This window comes from Trichophyton benhamiae, assembly GCF_000151125.1.
Source record: "Trichophyton benhamiae CBS 112371 chromosome Unknown contig00142.0, whole genome shotgun sequence".
In the NCBI taxonomy this organism is placed as follows: Eukaryota; Fungi; Ascomycota; class Eurotiomycetes; order Onygenales; family Arthrodermataceae; genus Trichophyton; species Trichophyton benhamiae.
The window spans coordinates 289,485-307,916 of record NW_003315099.1 but is presented as its reverse complement, the minus strand read 5'-3'; the positions used below and the strand labels follow the sequence as shown (position 1 = coordinate 307,916).

Genomic DNA, 18,432 nt, shown 5'->3' with positions numbered 1-18,432 from the left:
ATTGCGGACAGAAGCCCCGATATTGACGCTGGTTTCGCCATTGCTGAATTTCCGCAGCTCGCAAGGAGCTGGTAGAGTCCCCAATCTGTCGCATATCGCTTCAGTCAGGGTGGGATGCGAGGTCCCCGAGAACACTAGCACGCCTCTCATGGCTGAGGTCGGAGGTTTTAGGCAAGGGTCGTATAGGATTCCAGGGGCATCAACAGGAGATATCGCGAGCGTCGGTCAAGACAGCCTTCCATGAGCGTCCTCTTCCTCTGGCCGGCTCCTTTCTCTGGCCCTGCTTTTATGTGTTTCTTCTGCGTCGTTCGTCGCTTTTTTCAGGCGGTCGAGAAGATGGAGGTGATTTTAGAGTTTCACTTGCGCCGCAGCTTTTTTTGGGTGAAGAACATGTGACCTGACGGGAAACAAAAAATAAAAATAAAAATTAAAATAAAAAATAAATTGAGCACTTTTTCTTCAATAATAAATAATATTTATTTCTTCACGCGCCAGTACATGGCAGTTCTGGAGTCCCGACTTTGATTATGTCCAGTGAATTTCCTGCTATTCAGCCGGGCGGTTCTCTCATTGTCGCGTGGCAGGTGAGGGACAAGCGAGTCCTGGTAGTCGGCGGTGGTGAGGTTGGTTTCCTTCCCCTGTTCAGCTATTCTCGAGGCTATGGCGGCTGTTCGAAAAATACATAAATATGCGGACAATCAAAAAAATAAATAAATAAAAATTAAAGATATATATATATGTGTGTGTATATATTATCATTAATAACGCATGCGCTTTCTAGGTAGCTGCTGGCCGCATCTTACATGCGCTAAATGCAGACGCGAAGGTCGTCGTCGTCTGTCCCAAGGCGTGTTTAAATGCCGAAGTGGCCTTTCGCGTGGCCGAGCAGCAAGTTGGCCATGTCGATCGGAAGTTCCAACCTGAAGATCTAGTGGGCATCGACATGGTCTTCGTGGCTGTCGACGATCCCGAGGCTTCCACTCAGATATGGAAGCTGTGCAGGGAGCAGCGCATCCCTGCTAACATTGCTGACGTGCCGTCCGAGTGTGATTTTTATTTTGGCAGCGTACATCGTGATGGGCCCCTGCAAGTCATGGTCAGTACAAACGGGAACGGCCCCAAATTGGCTAGCATCATACGGAAGAAGATTGCAGATAGTCTTCCTGATAATGCCGGTGCCGCAATTCTGAATGTGGGGGTGTTACGGAAGAAACTGCGGGCAGCTGTCCCAGCTCCCAACCAAGGGCCAAAGAGAATGAACTGGTACGTGACTATTATGATATGAGCGTTCTTTACTTATGCCGGCCATTGACACTGACATTCTATGCAGGATATCCCGGATATGTGACACATGGAGCCTGGATGAGCTCGTTAGCATGACCGAAGAAGATATGGACAATTTGCTTCGGCATTACGAAGCTGGTAAAGTCCCGACATTTGAACAAGTTCGACTAAAGCAAGGTGATATTATCGCCCCATTTGATGGGAGCATGGGCTGGAGCTCATGAAAATCGAACATGTACAATATGCCAAGTTACATATAACTACTATATACTAATCATCTAGGTAATATTTACCATTGTACCTCTTATTCATAGCGCTCTCTACCTGTGTACGATGTAATATGTTTCAGGTATCATTTTTGGGAGGTGGTATCGCCTCTCCGTTTCATGCATACTTTAATTCCACGGGCCGTGTTATGTCAACAATGCCATTTGGCTGGATACAAGGCCACTTCTCTATAGAGACAATCTATGTCGTCATACCGCATAGTACAGATTGATTGGACCAATAATAACATATTAACAAGTAGTTTATTAATATTTCTAAATGCAATGTACCTCCTAAGCAGCTATATAAACTGAAATGCTTACGAGATTTAATTAAACCAGCAGCTGGAAGAATGACTTTCTTATGGTAGTATTACTGCAGCAACAATGAACTGTCCGCGTGTTGGATCAAGAGCGCCTAGATGATCAGATAAGATAAACATGAAATGCCAAGCATGGGGGTCACTCATCCAATGATAACGCTCCAAGCGCTAATGGAAGGCTTTGAGATAAACTTAAAGTGCAAAGCTACATACATGGCGAAGTCTCCTTAAACTAAACTACACCCCAGAAGAGTTAAAAAGGTAAAGGGAAAAGTGAAATTTTCGCTCTGATTAGCTTTTAATTTTTCCAGAATACATAAACCAAGGAGCTAAAATATCAAACAAAAAGTAAGATGTTAAAAACCGGATATCAACTGGGAGACGAGAAGTTCAGAATAACCGTCTAAGGGAGCCAGGAACGCAAAGATACAAAGTGTGATGTTAGAGGGGTAAAGGAAACGGAGCCTATCGTCCCACGCTCTGTCTTCGGCCGTTGAAATGGCTGTGTGAAGTGGAGCTTCGAGGACTGGTAGGTGAGGTGATGGGTGTTTGTGGAGTGATACCAAGCCGGCATTCTCCGACTCTGCGGAGCAGGGCTTGGATCGCGAGCCGGATCTCAACGTTAAGGTCGCGGGAAAGGAGGTCAACTGTAATAGGGTAGAAGGTTTCAATGTACTTTTCGAAGGTTTCGAGAGGGAAACCCGTATATCCTTCAACGACATCAACTACAACTGGGCGCCACGCGGTGATATTTCGCTGTTGGGACTCCTCATCCAGCTGAACATATCGTCTTATAATGTCCGCACACAGACTAAGTCTAGGTTAGTGTAACACATTCGATGGGACAGGGAAAGTAGGGTGGAGGTGACTCACGGTATTAGAGCGTCTTCTGTCTCCAAACGGCTGTTCTTCCTCTCTTCGCGCTCATCATGGTACATACGGAAGAGAATATTAATGTAGGTAGCGGCACTACCACTTTCTTGGTTAAGAAGGTTTGGCGGCTGCTTCATGAAACCTTGCTTCCACAGCTTGAGCCTCAAGTCCTTTGCCCCGTTGAATTTCTTGGCAAATTGGTAGCTCTTCTTCAGCAACGCCATCAGCCGCAACAATTCCTTACTAGGAATCTGCGAATAAACAGCATCGTTTGAAAAGAGTTCATTTACAGTCTCAATCATTAAGATCTGAAGGACGCAGTTAATGATGATGCGGTTGAAGAATCGTCGTCGCGCGGCAGTAACGACAGTTGGAGGTTGTTGCAAGTCAGGCTGAGGGCGGTAGTCCTCGAGCTCGGATGAGGCAGCTGGAAGTTGCGCTTGATGTGTCTCATCCCCGTCTTCACTGGGTCGTGTTGACTCTTGGCCTCGGTCAGGCTTAGCCGAAGGAGAACCGGGGTCGGCCTGAGACGTGGCTTCTTCTATATTTCTTCGCTCAGGAGCCATACCTGGTGCGGTGGTCGCCGCAGTGAAAAGCTCATATGCAGTGGTCCTTTCAAAGAGTTCCACGAACGCCCCGACAATTTTCTCCCAGTGCTCTGGGGTGAACTTATTGACATTTTGCAATATTAGCTGCTGGAGACAGTTGCTTCCGATCCTGGCGATGGTATCGTTCTCTTGGCATATACACAAGGTCAGAAGGCCCAAGAACCTATCCAACATGTATTCCAAGGAGTCAAAATAATGCGTGAAGAGGGTAATCATGTTTCGCAAGGCTTGGATCATGGTGGTCGAAAGCCAGACCGAGAGTTCCTCATGATTAGGAACCTTGGACATCTCGGACTTGGACTGCAGTACGACGAAGATGGGGTAGAGAAGTTGACGCCAGAGAACATCCCAGAAAGCAGGTGGGAAGTCGCCGCCATATCTAATAAGCGTTTCGAAGAGATATGTGAGAGCCCTACCAAACTATTAGCTACCAATAAATACTATAAATATGCGCGGAATATTACCTCGATCGAACTTCCAAGTCATCTCCAGTCATAAGGACGTCTTGGAAAGCGATTAATAGCGGATACCAGAATTGCTCCTCAGGAGACTGGCCCGCGGCCAGAGCAACAACTTCACCCTGTGACGAGCCAGAGTTTGTACGGCGGTGGGAAAGAGGGCATTCCGGCGTTTTCAGCATCTTCAGGATTGTAGACTTGAGCGTCTCGATTGCCTGAAGAGATTTCTTTTGGAATTTGAGATTCTTAGAGAACTCGGTAAGGCAAACAACCAAATCGGCAAAAGCTCCCTGCGAAACGACAACGCCAAAGCGAGTTTTGTATATTTGAGTAACATGCTCAAATGCCATGTTTACAATACCCTCTGTTAAGTGAAAGGTTAGTTAACGAGATAAATGAGATAATGGGGTCTGTAGCCCCAGGTTAACGTACCGTATGGTTCTGAAGCTGCAACAGAGAACACTCTGAACATCGTCTTCCACCCGGAGCGGATGTTATCTCCACGAGCTTGAATCATCTGAATCAGACATCGCAGCACCATATCCTTGACATTTACTGCGGTGCTGTTTGCCATGACATGCTCAAAGGGTTTCAAAAAGTCCTTCTGAAATTTAAAACCAGGGAGTTCCTCGATTTCCATGAATCTCATTGAAAGTTGCCGGAGCGAATCCAATGCAAAGAACACAACGGCCGTGTTAGCATTGCAACCAACATGGTTGAAATGTTCACCGAGAACTTCCCAGATTTTGCTCCACTCAATTCGAACTCGCGTCATATTGTAGTAACTGATCTCCACTAGCTTCTGGAGACTATAGGTTCGCGGGGATTCGCTTTGTCCAGAGGACTGGATCTCTTGCCAACTAACGGCGTTAAGTGCACGCACAAAGTCGACGAGAGCCTCTTGTTTGAGGTTGGCGGTATTGGTGAAAATCATGTCTACACCTCTGACCATTTCAGCCGAGCGGCTCTCAATCGCAACATCTCTTCGGAAGGATGCTAGTCCGTTACCAGAACGTGGTCGGGGCTTCTTTGGAACTTGAAGGGACTTTTGAGAACGTGAGTCCGTAGATGGCGATGCCCGTGAAACATCAGGCAATGAGCCTTCATCCACTCCATCTGTAAGAAGCTGGAATCGATCAAGTTGGCTGATGCAGGTGAGGATCTCTCTCCAGGAGCTCTGCAAATGATCACCTTCGGTTATAGCAACATCTAGCAGAACCTTAAGGGCCTCCACATTTTTCGCAGCCATCTCGCGCAAGTTTCCTAGGTTGGTGAACTTGGCTAGCGCAGTAACGAAAGCGACTCTTGGAGTCTCGAGGTCAAACATGCACGAGATACGGATAGCTAATCTGATTCCATCCATACACAGACGAATTGTTTCCCGATTTTGTGTATCCTGCACTTGAGCCGAAAGGCCAGAAAGGAAGGACATCCATGTCACATTGAACATGGACCCAACGTGTCGTACCGAAGTAGCGGGGATAAAACGCGACAGTGCTTCCTTCATAGCTGACTTCCGCTGTGCTCTAATCAGACTTCGATACAATTGCTCAGTCTTGCTGGAAATTTCCTCTGACGCCTGTGCGTATTTTTCTCCCTGAATGTCCCTACCAACAGTAGCCAGTGCCTGACCGGCTCTCGAAGCTAGTCCTGGTTGGGGAGCAGGCAAGTGACCCAGGTTTGCAGCAGTCTCACGTTCGGTGCGTAGAACGATCTCATTATTCAGAATTTCGTCATAAATGCCGCTGAGATATTCAACTGGAAGATCAGCATTATCGTTAATTCCCTTATTATTCTTAATGAAGTCATCCTTTGTCATACGGCGGCCCTTCATCTTCGTGCTATGCAGATCTGTATTAAGTAGAATAACTGAATAAGCGAGAACGTAAGCTGCATCTGCCGAGGCGAATGCGTTGGGATTTTGAGTCACATATCGCTGTGCGAACTTGAGCATGAATCTATCGATTTTCTGGGATTCTCCAGGCAATCTGAAGCTTTGTAGGAAGTCTCGAAGCGCGTCTGGGAACCGGCGTTTAGTGAAATCCATGCAATCGACGAATGCATGCATGACAGCAATATTTTCTGCATCGCCTTCTCCTAAATATTCTCCAAGGGTTGCCTTGTCTAGTCTGTCATTCCTAAAGATAAAGTGTGCAATATCGGTGGGGGAGTTCGATGGGATGAAACCTTCAGATAGCAAGATTTTCATTCCGCGTTTTGGTTTGAAGTTGAAGGTCCGAATTGCATTTGTCAATGCGATTTTGCGTTGCTTGACTTTTTCAATTTCATTGGGGTCATCTTCAGGAACAGGTGATGATGCGCCTGTGTCTGAATCTGCGTTGTCAACCCGAGGTGATGGAATGATAGGGCCTCCTTGGCTTGTATCCATGGAATCTCGGGAAACGTCAACTGAGCTACGCGACATCAGTCCTCGGCCTAAGGACTTAGGCTCGCTATCCTGAGAGGACCATATATCGAGAGAGCGGAGTATCTCTACTAGACATTCCAGCGCATTCTGCTTCATGGCGTATTCAGGGGGGTAATGTTGGTTATTAGTGGGCGGAGGAGTTTGGTCAATTTTGGCAGTGGTGAGGGAAGGGGGAAGAGTACCACGGTTATGCCAGTCATTAGGGGTAGATGGGGCTTTGGAATGTTGTTGTTCATACTGCTGTTGTTGTGACGCAGTAACTGACACAGGCATACTTGACATTCGAGAAAGCTGTTCAATGATTCTATTTTTGCAATATTAGCCATGGTCATGGTCCGAAGATAACTGACATACCCTTGGAACAAATTCTCCAATGCAGTACGGTCACAGTCATAATTTAGATATATCTCAACCAGTGCCCTTGGGTCGCCAGAGAGACGCTCTAAAATATGCATGAAGCTCTGTTTCTGGAATATAGGGGAGCTACGCTTCTCAAGAATAGCCAGGTATATCTCCTTGAAGAAGACCTCCAGTTCCTTCTGCAGCTATGGTTTAGTAAATCCGAATGAATGAAAGAGTGAAAAAGGGGTATAATGGAGATAATCTAACCTTCAACATCACCCTCATATGCTTTAACATGAGCCAGAATATTTCGCAGCAGACATTAAATACGCGGGGAACAGAGCTAGCGCCATTCCTACTCAAACTAAGACAAAGATGTGGCTTGATGGCCTGTAGTAGTGTCATGCTTTCATCAGAGTTTGAACCGTGTCTGATGGTTGCAATGGGAGAGGTGAAAACAGCGATATGGTTGTTTAGGAGGTGTTGCATTAGGTGTAAAGAGAGTAGCTTTGACCTCATATTCTGCGCCTTCAAATCTTGCTGTTGCTCATGGGTGAGCACTTTATGGCTCAGTTTGCATAGAGCCCTGAAGACCAAAAAGGCGTCCTTGATATATATTTCATCCTCTTCATCGGCCGCCGGATCCAGTTCCTCGCCAGATTTTGATGTCTTTCTTACCACCTTGGCTCTTGTGACCATTGTTGGTGCGCTATCATTGACCATGGTATCATCCTTGTTGGTCTCGAAACTTTGTAGAGTCAGTTTCTCCGTCGGCTCCTTAGCGACAGGTTGATCTACAACATTTGAGGATCCAATATCGGATTGTCCTTCAACGTCCGTGACGGCGCCATCCTCCGCGGCGTTAGGAGGTGAGTCAACTGTAGAGCCATTGCGATTTTCCCGAGTCTCCGTCTCCTGTATACGGACCTCCTTGAGATCCAGTCTGGTGCGTACGCGATCATAGACAGTGCCAATCATTTGAGTCAGCGATCCCTGTGCTATCTGCTGGTTCTGCGCAGACTTGGAGTAGATGAAGATATTGTAAATTTGTCGAACCGCCTTCAGCAAGCCGGCACCATGGACAACAATCTTGTCATTAAGCACAGCAGCCAGGAGAGACTTGATAATCTGTTGCTGGATCTCTATAGCGGTATGTTCGTTCTCAAAGCAGTCGCATATTGTCTCGATTGCGCGTTCTATCAGCGGAGGTTGGTCTGCAGACTCGCTTCCATCGGGAACAGAGGGAAAGGCAAAGTAAGAATAGGTTATCAGCTTGCCGATACAGTCTAGGGCAGTGACCTGCAGCGGGATACTGTCGGTCTTGCTCGCCAATTGTAAGGGTAAAAAGATCGATTCTGGATCTATTGGATGGTGGTCGGATTGTTTAATGTTGGCCTGAGCCAGCTTGACTGCGTCCTCCAGCTCCTTGCTCTTCCGGGCTTCCTTCGAGGCCGCAATTGTATCCAAAGCCGTGATCACGAATACAGCTGAGCTGAGAGGTGTTGAACGCTGCTGGCCAGACTGCGTTGCAACCGTTGACCGGGAGTCAGACCGCGACCTCGACTGCTCTATTACAACCGAAGGAGTCTGTTCTGAAGCCCTTAGCGTGGCATTGTCACCTCCACCTTCCGCACCAGCGCCCTCGCGAGCGTCTGTCTCCGTGGCATCGTCGTCCTCGTCTCCCCCGTCTTCCGGGCCAGGCTGTTGTTCCCCCTCGGGCTGTTCAGCTTCGTCTTCGACCGTGTCCTCTTGTGGCGGCTGGGGCTCTTCTGCCACTGCTGTCTCATCCGCCGTCGTGGTATCTGGCTCAGCATGTGCTTCCGGTTGCTGTACAGCCTCGGGTGGACGTTCTTCGGAATCGGCCATTGGGAGTGTAGCAGGCCTGCTGGCAGGTCAGATATATCCTTTTAAACAGACAAGGACCCGGTCCGAACTAGACGACGCTGAAAACCATAAGCGCAAGGAGCGGCAAACGAGTGGAGGGCGAGGTAAGGGGGGCGTCTGCGCGGTTCCGGGCTCCTTTGTCGATGTCGTTCATCAATGTAGTTCGTTGGATGCATCTACAGGCAACATCTCTAATGCCTACAACTGGCCTTCTCTCTGCCGTTTTCCCCAGGTGATTATATAAGCTGGTTTACGTCAGTCCTTGGTCATCATGTTAGTCATCAGCGCGCCTGGGCTGCTGCGTCCGCCGTAGCCGCTAGTCCAGATGCGTCGATCGTGACTAAGCTATCGGCCGTGTTTGGTGGGAAATTCCACGTGACCGCGGCCCCGACAGAGGATCCGCTTTCCGGCGAAGCTCAACAAAATCATCTCAGTTTCAGCGCAGACGCAGAGTCGAAGACGAGAGATCTCACGCTGTCCACGATCTTCACATCTCCCACTCCTCTTATCCTCCATCGACCTCGCTCCCCTGGGCCAGCTTGTCTGCAGCCTGCTCTCACACCCCTTGATTGCAGATTCAATTGCCCGTTTCACTCCTTCCAGACAGATATCAACAATGGCCTCTGCTGCCGTGCTGTCGCGGCGGTTGCTGCTCTCCAAGACCGCACAACATGGACTGAGGGAGTCGCGGAATGTGCTTCGTCTTTCTGATGCGCTCAGGTATGACCGCCAATGGTATCGGAGAGTGCCATTTGCATTGATTCTGACTAACATCGGCCTTCTCTAGGTCCGCAGTGCCAGCCTACGCTTCGCTGGCCAGATACTATGCTTCCAAATGTATGCGAACAATGCCTTACTCCATACTCCGATGTGACGCCGAAATAAACCATATATTAACAGTGATATAGCTTACCCTCCCCACACCATCATTAGCATGCCTGCTCTCTCGCCTACTATGACTTCTGGAAATATTGGAGCTTGGAACAAAAAAGCTGGAGATACTCTCTCTCCCGGCGATGTTTTGGTAGAAATCGAAACCGACAAGGCCCAGATGGACTTTGAATTCCAGGAGGAAGGTGTTTTGGCTAAGATCTTGAAGGATGCTGGTGAGAAGGATGTCGCTGTTGGTAACGTAAGTATTCAAAGCAGAAAAAAAAAAAATTACCGTCATGACCGGGATAATTCTAACTTGATATTCTGGATAGCCAATTGCCGTCATGGTTGAAGAAGGAGAGGACATCAGCCCATTCGAGTCTTTCAGTTTGGAGGATGCGGGCGGTGACAAAGCTCCTGCTGCTGACAAGTCACCCAAGGAGGCCCCGAAGCCCGAGGAGGCTGAGACCAAGGCCGCTCCAACCCCAACCTTCGAGGAGAACAAGCCAGAGGCCCAGGAAGCAGACACTACCGGAGAGAAATTGCAGCCCAGTCTTGACAGAGAGCCATTTGTCAGCCCGGCTGCTAAGGCGCTCGCTCTTGAGAAGGGTGTTGCAATCAAGGACGTCAAGGGAACGGGCCCAGGTGGACGAGTCACCAAGGAAGATGTTGAAAAGCACCAGGCTTCTGCTCCAGCTACTGGTGCCGCTGGCCCAGCCTATGAGGACGTTCCAGCCTCCTCCATGCGCAAGGTTATCGCCAGCCGTCTTGCTCAGTCGATCCGCGAGAACCCACACTACTTCGTTTCCTCCACTCTGTCTGTCACCCGTCTTCTCAAGCTTCGCCAAGCATTGAACGAATCCTCAGAGGGTCGATACAAGCTTTCTGTCAATGACTTCCTTATCAAGGCCTGCGCTGTTGCACTCAAGAGAGTTCCCACTGTTAACTCCCGATGGATCGAGCAAAACGGCCAAGTGATGATTCGTGAGCACAAGACCGTCGACATCAGCGTTGCGGTTGCTACTCCATCTGGCCTTATTACTCCTATTGTCAAGGGTGTCGAGGGACTTGGCCTGTCCAACATCTCCAGCCAAGTCAAGGACCTCGGCAAGCGCGCAAAGGAGAACAAGCTCAAGCCTGAGGAGTACAACGGCGGTACTTTCACCATCAGCAACATGGGCATGAACCCTGCCATTGAACGTTTCACTGCCGTTATCAACCCTCCTCAGTCCGCTATCCTTGCGGTCGGTACCACTCGCAAGGTAGCTGTCCGCTCCGAGCTTGAGGAAGGCACTGAAATTGAATGGGATGACCAGATTGTGGTCACCGGCAGCTTTGACCACAAGGTCATTGACGGTGCTGTCGGAGCTGAGTTCATGCGTGAGCTCAAGAGAGTTGTCGAGAACCCTCTCGAACTTCTCCTCTAAACTCATTCAAATCTTTCCCAACTTCATCTACCCATCGAACCTTCTACCTCCCTGCCTCCATATTCCCCATTAACCGGATTCTCTTCCTGATCTTCCTATTAGACTTGATCCTGTATTTCATATAGCAGATTTTTACAGCTGGAAATCGTCCTTTCCCCTGTTTAAAAATAGTGTATTAAAACATGTACTTCCCCTGACCCCCTTTTACCCTTGCGCTACATCCTATCTTCCGTCCCTCATGCACCTCGCGCTTTATTCCGACCTTTCTTCCTCTCTCATGTGTTATATACTACGTCCTTCAAGCGAATATTCCATCTTGGATTTCTTTCTGTTGTCTCTACGAACTTCATTTAGCTCTGTCTTGGTAGAATACTGACCACATCTGCTGCCAGCACTTCACATATGCGTGGCTGGTGAAACACAGACTATGCGATACTAACCCGCTGCCTACAGATCTTACCCTCCTCTATCCTTTTGGTAATACGTTATATCATCTAATCCCTACGTATAATCATGTGAAAATCCCATGCTATTTGCCGCTCTTCCTCTGCCGGCCTCCGTGTTGTGCCTTGGAAGTCCTGCCCCCAGGTATGACGTAATAGCGGTATCTAGAAGCAAAGCTCCAGAGCAACCTATATAAAGAGTACATCTGCTCCCGGGCCTTCTTTTGCCTCTCCACCCTCAGCTAAAGATACAGCGCTACATCCTATACGAGCCTGATAACTAGTCTTGAGGTGGTCTTCGTCATAGTCAATTCCTCAAGCACCATGTCGTACGCCAAAGCCGCTGCTCAGAATGCTAAACAGACCGCAGAAGAAGTGAGTATTCCACACTTAACCCCATAATTGATCACCTTACTGACAACCTGCTAGGCGTGAGTATACGCATCAATGGCAATGTTGAAGGAAGGGATCACAAACTAACCAACACTTAGTCGAGCTCCTGAGCCTCCGCAGGTGAAGAGAGAAGAGAACAACACCTCTAATCTTGTAGATGTCGATTCGCCACATGTTTCTACCGTCCCATCAGACTTTAATGCACAGGAGATAAAAACCAAGACGCAAGAAGCCCGCGTTGAGCTCGAGAAGGAACAAGAAGAACTAAAGAAGAAGTACAGAGAGGGCAAACAGAAGGCCAAAGAGACGGCGAAGGATGTCAGTGAACGTGCCCAGGAGGCTGCTGCAGGAGGTTACGACAAGTTCGACCGTAACAAGTCTAATCCCGTCGTCATTGGGAACATGGTTCTCCTCACTGCTGCCAGTGCCGGGTTGGCATATGGTGCGTACCAGAAGCACCTGCGCGGAGCATTGACGTGGGAGTTGGTTGCTGCATGGACCGGTGGCATCGGCGCTCTAGGTCTCTTCGATTACTACGTCAGCAGGTATGTTAAAATATATCGCATAATCAAGGCAATGGGTGTATATTGACTTGATAAAGGTGGTTCTTCCAGAACAAGTATCCTCCGAAATAAACACTTGATGTACACGGAGTTGTGCCTTAGGATGGTACCTTTCTAGTTCTCTGTTTGATATCTTGCTTATACCGGGCTTCGTTTTCTTGTCGAATGCTGAACAATATACGGATTAATGTTTGTACATTGACTAGTTAGGCGAATCACATTTTCTGACTTCAGTATATTTTACTTCTGTACTCCGTAATAGCATTTTAATGCTGGGCCAGTGTCATGACATGTAGCATCCAGTCCATGATATGTAGCATCTAGTCGTCGCATTGTGTCTGTATATGTATCTAAACTTTAGGAAATCAGCCTTGACCTACTCTGTATGAGGCGTGGCAAATATCCTCATGACAGAGAAAAAAAGAAAATCCATCTAGGCAGCAATATGCACCATGCAGATCTCTATCTAGCGAGAGGGGTCCAACTCAGTGAGGCTCGATATATAAACGTGAATCAGTCAAAAAGATCATACTGTGATTTTTCCGACTCGCTATCCACAATGCTTAATAGCAAGGAAAGTCTCAGATTGAGAGAGGCTCAAATACCTTGATTATTCCTCCTTGAAAGCCTTGCTCTGTGCCGGTCGAAATAGCTAACGACCTACCAGTCGGTGGACAGAATTCATTGATCACGTTCTGCGCAATTTATAAGGGGTGAGCACTCACCTCAGGCCTGGTATTGTACAGGCTCAATTAAATGTACCAGACTCCCATACCGGATAATGGCACCTAACGACCGGTAGGAAATAGAAATGTGTGAGATACACATCACCACAATAAAATACGCAAAATGCTCAGAGGCCTGCACCAAAGTTAGACGACACCTGGAGAAGATAAAATGCCTTCAACACGCCGAGAGCAAAAGAGTTTGCCAAAACCCACCGGAGGTGTATTTAGGAAGAACAGTCAGTCGTACACGGTGTCTGCGCCATAGGGACGAAGGCTTTCAAGATTACGATCCTCGATAAGATGTTTTCACAATCCAGATATGACTTTAGCAATATGTTGGTGTGAAATGTGTTCTAGAGCGTTGAATACTTCTCCAGCGGTTGTCTTTCGGTACCAGCATCGACATATAATGTCACCACATACAATGTCACTGACATCAGGGAACTCCCAATTCACATATAACCTTTCTACTTCATCGCTGGCTGCGTCCTTGTAAGGATACACCCCACTCATAATAAAGTAGATCAACGATCCAAGGCTGAAAATATCGTCTTCAACCGTGGGAGGAATATCCCAGTCCATGACAGGCCATCTGAACCTTGTTCCTGCAGTAGCAGTAGGCTCAGCACCAGAAATTGAAACACCACCGAAATCAGATATTTTGAGATTTAAGTTCTCATCCAGTAGGAAATTCCGAGGCGAAATGTCGCAATGAAGTATGTCATGAGAATGAAGAAGAGTGAGTCCTTCTGCGGCTTGTTTTGCCCATCGAAGACGGAGCTCGGGAGATAACTTCTCCTCATTCTTGTCCATGTAATCCTTTAAACTGCCATGGGCCACGTATTCCATCCTGATGCAACACGTCTCCGGGTCCCAACTTAGCAGTGTCGGCACCCGTGGGTGATTACCAAGTATTTTATAAACTCGAGCTTCAATGCGCATGTTGCGGCAATTTTCTCGGAAGCATCGAGGATCTACGTCTGGTAAAGGTGTTTTAATCACTTCTCCAGAGGGGGGCCGTTCAAGATACGCGGTCCCGCCGATATCTAAAAGAACTCCCTTGGACACATAGATGTTATCTGCTCTTGTGTTGGCTGGGGGTTTGAAATATTCGTCCGGTAGATCAGGATTTAGTTCTCGCATCCATAGGCCCGGGGTAATGAGGGTTGTTGTGTCCTTTGAGTAATTGAGAGCAGTAGGATGAACGGCCGTCGGAGTCTGAAATTGTAAAGAAGAATTCATCAGAGTGTAACTCTGCACGGTAGTAGGAGCATTAGTTACTTACCTTGCACTGCTCTATGTCTCCATTGTATTTCTCGGATCTCCCTTCGGATATTCCAAACAGCCGACTAAGGGAGCGAAAGAAAACAGATAGATTGGAGAGTAGACCCGTTGACCATGGCCGCCAGAAAAACGAAAAAACACGGCTCAACATCAGATGTTCCGCATAAGAGCCACAGGTCCCCTACTCTCAACCTTTAATGTCAAGTCAAGACAGCGTGGTAAACCTCTCTTCTCTTTTCAACATTCGCGACGTAACTCAATAACTAGTTATCCCCATCGTTGGCCGCAAGTTCTAGGCCTTGAACTCGGCCTCCACTAGTTAGTTACACGTGACCGAGCTAAAGCGCTCATTGGCGCCTAGGCAGCCGATCAAGCGCGCCAAAAGAGTTTCGCAGGTAAACACTTCTCCTGTTTGTTAAACCTCACATTACGCCTTCGTGTTGACCAGTTTCTGCTATTTGTCATTATGTCCACCTGCTTGGAGTGATCTTCTATTAGGTGTGTATAAATCGCTGGCCAACTTCCACTACACCGGACCAGGAGGTTATTGCACAGGAGAGTTCACTTCAAAGTGTAAACAAGCACCCTACCTGTGGAGCACCATAGGGGCTATCTATGGTACTCATACTTCTGAGAAACAGTAACTACAACTCAACGACTTATCACTCTAATCTACCCTTATCATGGCTATCCCCCGACATGTCGCTCGGTCGGCCTCCCAGCTATTCCTTCTCGACAAGGAATCACCCCAATACAAAGCATACCTGGTCATTGCAGACATACCCCATCCCGACAGGGCCATTCTAGGTGCATTTATTAAAAATGCATCTGATTCCGAAAAAGCTGCGCAATTTTTCCTTAATAAGATATCTATGGGTGACGGTTCCAGTCTACCTTCCAATAAGGCTGTTTATCAGTTTCTATCAAACTGGAAGATTCTAATAAACATGTGTAAGTATTTTTGTGGAAATCCTTTACGAGGTTTATTGTTTTGACACAAGGTCAAGTTCGGCCGGTGGAGGCAACTTCGCTCTCCGACGAGGAGAAGAAGTTGGTATTCGAACGGGACGGAGGCCGGTGCTGCCTTACCGGAATAACTTTTGAGAATCACCGTGCTGAAGGGCTTGTATACCTTCATATTGTCCCACCAACTGTGTTTACCAGCGGTCCAGATCTATCTGAAGGGGTATGTGTACATGTTGCTACTTCATTATATTCAACCCAAAGCTAATGGATGTGCCAGAGTATTCTGTTTGAGCCTTTGAGTTACTTTCTATCAAGAGAACTATTGGATATCATCTACTCTCTAGAGAACGGACAGACAGACAAACTGGGAAACGTTTGGCTACTTTCTACCACAGCTTGGGACTATTTTAGAAAGGGAGACGCATACCTCCGGGTACAACGTGGGGATAACAAAACAGAATCTAATTTGAAGCAAGAGGTGAGTATTTGGACTCCATATTATAGCTAATAGTATTGACATGCAAAAGTATAGCGTCTTTCATAGCGGATTTACGCCTAGTCACCCCGAAAGTTTCTCCCTAGATCGTGGCGGCTCCATTCATATTGAGAATAGAAAACCTCATTTAACGCTTACTCCTAATAAAAATCTCTTTGCAATACACAGATCCTTCTCAAGACCATTGGCGTGGATGGAAGCTCATGAATATATGCAGAAGCGTCTAGCCAATGCTTCAAGTAAGTCACAAGGTTTTCTCTTCGTCCATGAATATATTTCCCTCTAACTTGTACCAGAAAAGACTTCAACAGTGAAATCTTCAATCTCTCCGTTTTTCTCAATTTTCCGACGGCTCTGGACATCGCTACCTTCTTTTGTCAGAACATCCGTATACGACTTTTTAGCCCAGATTGGCCTCAAAATGTACCCACCTACACTGTCTATGACCGTCTATAAACTCCCGTTCGGTTTATACCTCCGCCGAGGATCACCATCCCTTGCACCAAAGTATCACGTTGAAGCCCACACCCTAAAAATGATAGAACAGTCAACCCATATCCCCGCTCCCAGGGCAATTGATGTTGCACAGACGTCACGATATTCGTATTTACTAATGACCTGCGTTCCTGGACGCCCCATTGGCCCAAGTTTGAACACAATGACTGATGAAGAGATAGAGCAAGTCGTGGTTGATTTAAAGGGGTACATTTCTGAGCTTCGGAAAATACCAAGAGATCCATCTTCAGAATATCTTATATGCAACTCCCAAGGCGGTGGCTTCTTAGACTGGCGAATTCCAGACAGTCAGAATAAGGAGTTACGATTCAAGTCTGAGGCTGATTTCAACAAGTATCTTACTGATCCTTTCTGGGAAGAGATTCGGACCCGTGCTACGAAATCGCATGACATTCCCCATAAGGTTGTCTTTACTCATGGCGACCTCAACCCAAGGAATATATTGGCAGAAAATGGAAAAATTACGGGTATTGTTGACTGGGAAAATGCAGGATGGTTCCCGGAATATTGGGAATATACCAAAATGCATTATACCGTTCGAAGTGTGGAACGTTGGCTTGTTGATGTAGTCGACAGTGTTTTTCCCGGCTATCGGGAAGAGTTATGGGTGGAAAATATGCTTTCGGACCTTTTAGGTCCATTCTAATCTCTTCTCCCTTCCCTCATTGTCTATTCTCTCTGATTTTCAAGTCATATTACCATGTCAGCAAGCCTAATCTCGGAATAGCTAGCATTTTGTATATCTCTTATTTTATTCCCCTCGCATGTCATAATCAAATGAAGCAAGTTACTAGTAAATAAGAATTGTCCTGTCCTCAGGACCTTTTTCTAGGTCAATAAGTCTCATATATATATGATAATCACGTTTCAGAGTATCTTTCTTGCACGTAATGGATATGAGAACTCTTTTAGATCTGAGAATTCTTAACCTTGGCGATTTTCCCACCGACTTCCACGTCGTCCTTGTAACAAGCAGCAGCATCCAGCAATGTCTCCTCAATACGAGCTATGGATTTACTAAGAGTAATAATCCCATTTTTCTCTAGTGCGATGATGGCGTCCTTGACCCAGGTCCTGCAGGAGAACGTCTCGCCAGTATTGGGGGAAGGATGAGGTCCAGCTGGAATTCCGTTCAAGGTATCGATGCAAGTCTGCCAGTTGGCGTTGTTGACGGAGCCGATTTTATGGGCTAGGACTAGACTCAAGGAATATGGGACGTTTTTGGAAGGTCTTTGATCAAGTTTCCAGCCTCCCTCGCGGTTGGTGGCATGCCAAAGATGGCCATCGGGGGTGTTGGTAGGTATGAAGATACCCCAGTGGAAGCCAGGGTTGGCGCCACGACTGCTGAGCATGACATAAATCGAGTAGTTCTCATACTGCTTAGCTATATCTTCGCGGGACATGGAACGGGAGGCCATTTTCACGTGAAGGTGACTTGAAAGAGCCTTCTAAGACTTTGTAGGTTGGACGGGGGGAATATCAGGTATAGGCAGAGGGCAGCTGTGACTGAGATGCTTTTTGGATGAGAAGAGGAAGCAAACCTACAGAGAAAGAAAGCCCCTTTTATAATGCAATTTGAGGGGACTAGAAGTCCAGGCAGCAGCGCAGGGGTGGGAAGTATGCCTTGCATATCACTGGGTGGTTGGACGGGAATGCGAGGTAATGACCAGGCTATCGTCCTGATAAAAGTGATGCGCCGCAAAAGGTACTTCCACCCTTGGTTATCACATACTGTTCAGGATGATCAATGAGGGGGTTGAGACTCGGAAAGGCCAATGAAGATGATATCATCAAAGCGACTAAGCCAAAAGGGTGAATATACACCTGTGGACAAGATGAGGCTGTGTCTTTGACAGGTATTCATGCAAGGTGACTAGGCAGCAACCCCCTCCCCTCGGGTGTGATTGACATGGATTCAACCGATCTTGCTGGCGGAATTATCAGACCCATGCTGTGCTCTGTCAGTTCCATGGGAGGTCCGTGTGGTGGTCTTCAATGTCTATTTGTTTATCAATACATTATTGATGCATGATGTTGATGCACTGCCTGGCAACATGCATAGAGGCAACAAAGTGAGGCTCAAAAACTCTGGGCCTGGATTTAAGTATGGAGGGGACATGGGTATCAGGGTATCGTATTAAGTTGGAAGGCCTCCATAGCTGACCATCGTGTGGTATATGACTGGTATACTTGGACAAACATAGCTACAAGCTCTGCGTGTAAGTAGTTCATCATCTTGTCGTCTCCTTGTCGTCCTGAGGATTTCAGGGATTGGCG

General features: G+C 47.3%; 7 protein-coding genes across 7 annotated transcripts; 4 read left to right on the top strand and 3 right to left on the bottom strand.

Annotated features, from left to right (window-relative positions):
• Positions 1-527: 527 nt before the first annotated feature.
• Positions 528-1,508, top strand: ARB_00672 (uncharacterized protein; the record flags this gene model as incomplete). The annotated part of the gene is made up of 3 exons (XM_003013081.1): positions 528-623; positions 782-1,263; positions 1,331-1,508. The coding sequence occupies 3 exons, from the start codon at positions 528-530 to the stop codon at positions 1,506-1,508; spliced, it is 756 nt and encodes a 251-aa protein (XP_003013127.1).
• An 830-nt stretch (positions 1,509-2,338) lies between these two features.
• Positions 2,339-8,448, bottom strand: ARB_00671 (uncharacterized protein; the record flags this gene model as incomplete). The annotated part of the gene is made up of 6 exons (XM_003013080.1): positions 2,339-2,663; positions 2,747-3,766; positions 3,819-4,176; positions 4,245-6,544; positions 6,595-6,785; positions 6,850-8,448. 6 exons carry the CDS (start codon positions 8,446-8,448, stop codon positions 2,339-2,341), a joined length of 5,793 nt encoding a protein of 1,930 aa, XP_003013126.1.
• Positions 8,449-9,082: 634 nt separating this feature from the next.
• ARB_00670 (uncharacterized protein) lies at positions 9,083-10,766 on the top strand (the record flags this gene model as incomplete). The annotated part of the gene is made up of 3 exons (XM_003013079.1): positions 9,083-9,186; positions 9,367-9,598; positions 9,672-10,766. 3 exons carry the CDS (start codon positions 9,083-9,085, stop codon positions 10,764-10,766), a joined length of 1,431 nt encoding a protein of 476 aa, XP_003013125.1.
• Positions 10,767-11,533: 767 nt separating this feature from the next.
• ARB_00669 (uncharacterized protein) lies at positions 11,534-12,353 on the top strand (the record flags this gene model as incomplete). The annotated part of the gene is made up of 3 exons (XM_003013078.1): positions 11,534-11,584; positions 11,723-12,147; positions 12,284-12,353. The coding sequence occupies 3 exons, from the start codon at positions 11,534-11,536 to the stop codon at positions 12,351-12,353; spliced, it is 546 nt and encodes a 181-aa protein (XP_003013124.1).
• Positions 12,354-13,199: 846 nt separating this feature from the next.
• On the bottom strand, positions 13,200-14,328 carry ARB_00668 (uncharacterized protein; the record flags this gene model as incomplete). Its single annotated transcript, XM_003013077.1, has 2 exons — positions 13,200-14,111; positions 14,179-14,328. The coding sequence occupies 2 exons, from the start codon at positions 14,326-14,328 to the stop codon at positions 13,200-13,202; spliced, it is 1,062 nt and encodes a 353-aa protein (XP_003013123.1).
• Positions 14,329-14,860: 532 nt separating this feature from the next.
• Positions 14,861-16,801, top strand: ARB_00667 (uncharacterized protein; the record flags this gene model as incomplete). The annotated part of the gene is made up of 5 exons (XM_003013076.1): positions 14,861-15,128; positions 15,185-15,363; positions 15,421-15,621; positions 15,671-15,878; positions 15,951-16,801. 5 exons carry the CDS (start codon positions 14,861-14,863, stop codon positions 16,799-16,801), a joined length of 1,707 nt encoding a protein of 568 aa, XP_003013122.1.
• A 262-nt stretch (positions 16,802-17,063) lies between these two features.
• Positions 17,064-17,573, bottom strand: ARB_00666 (uncharacterized protein; the record flags this gene model as incomplete). The annotated part of the gene is made up of 1 exon (XM_003013075.1): positions 17,064-17,573. One exon carries the CDS (start codon positions 17,571-17,573, stop codon positions 17,064-17,066), a length of 510 nt encoding a protein of 169 aa, XP_003013121.1.
• Between the last annotated feature and the right edge of the window lie 859 nt (positions 17,574-18,432).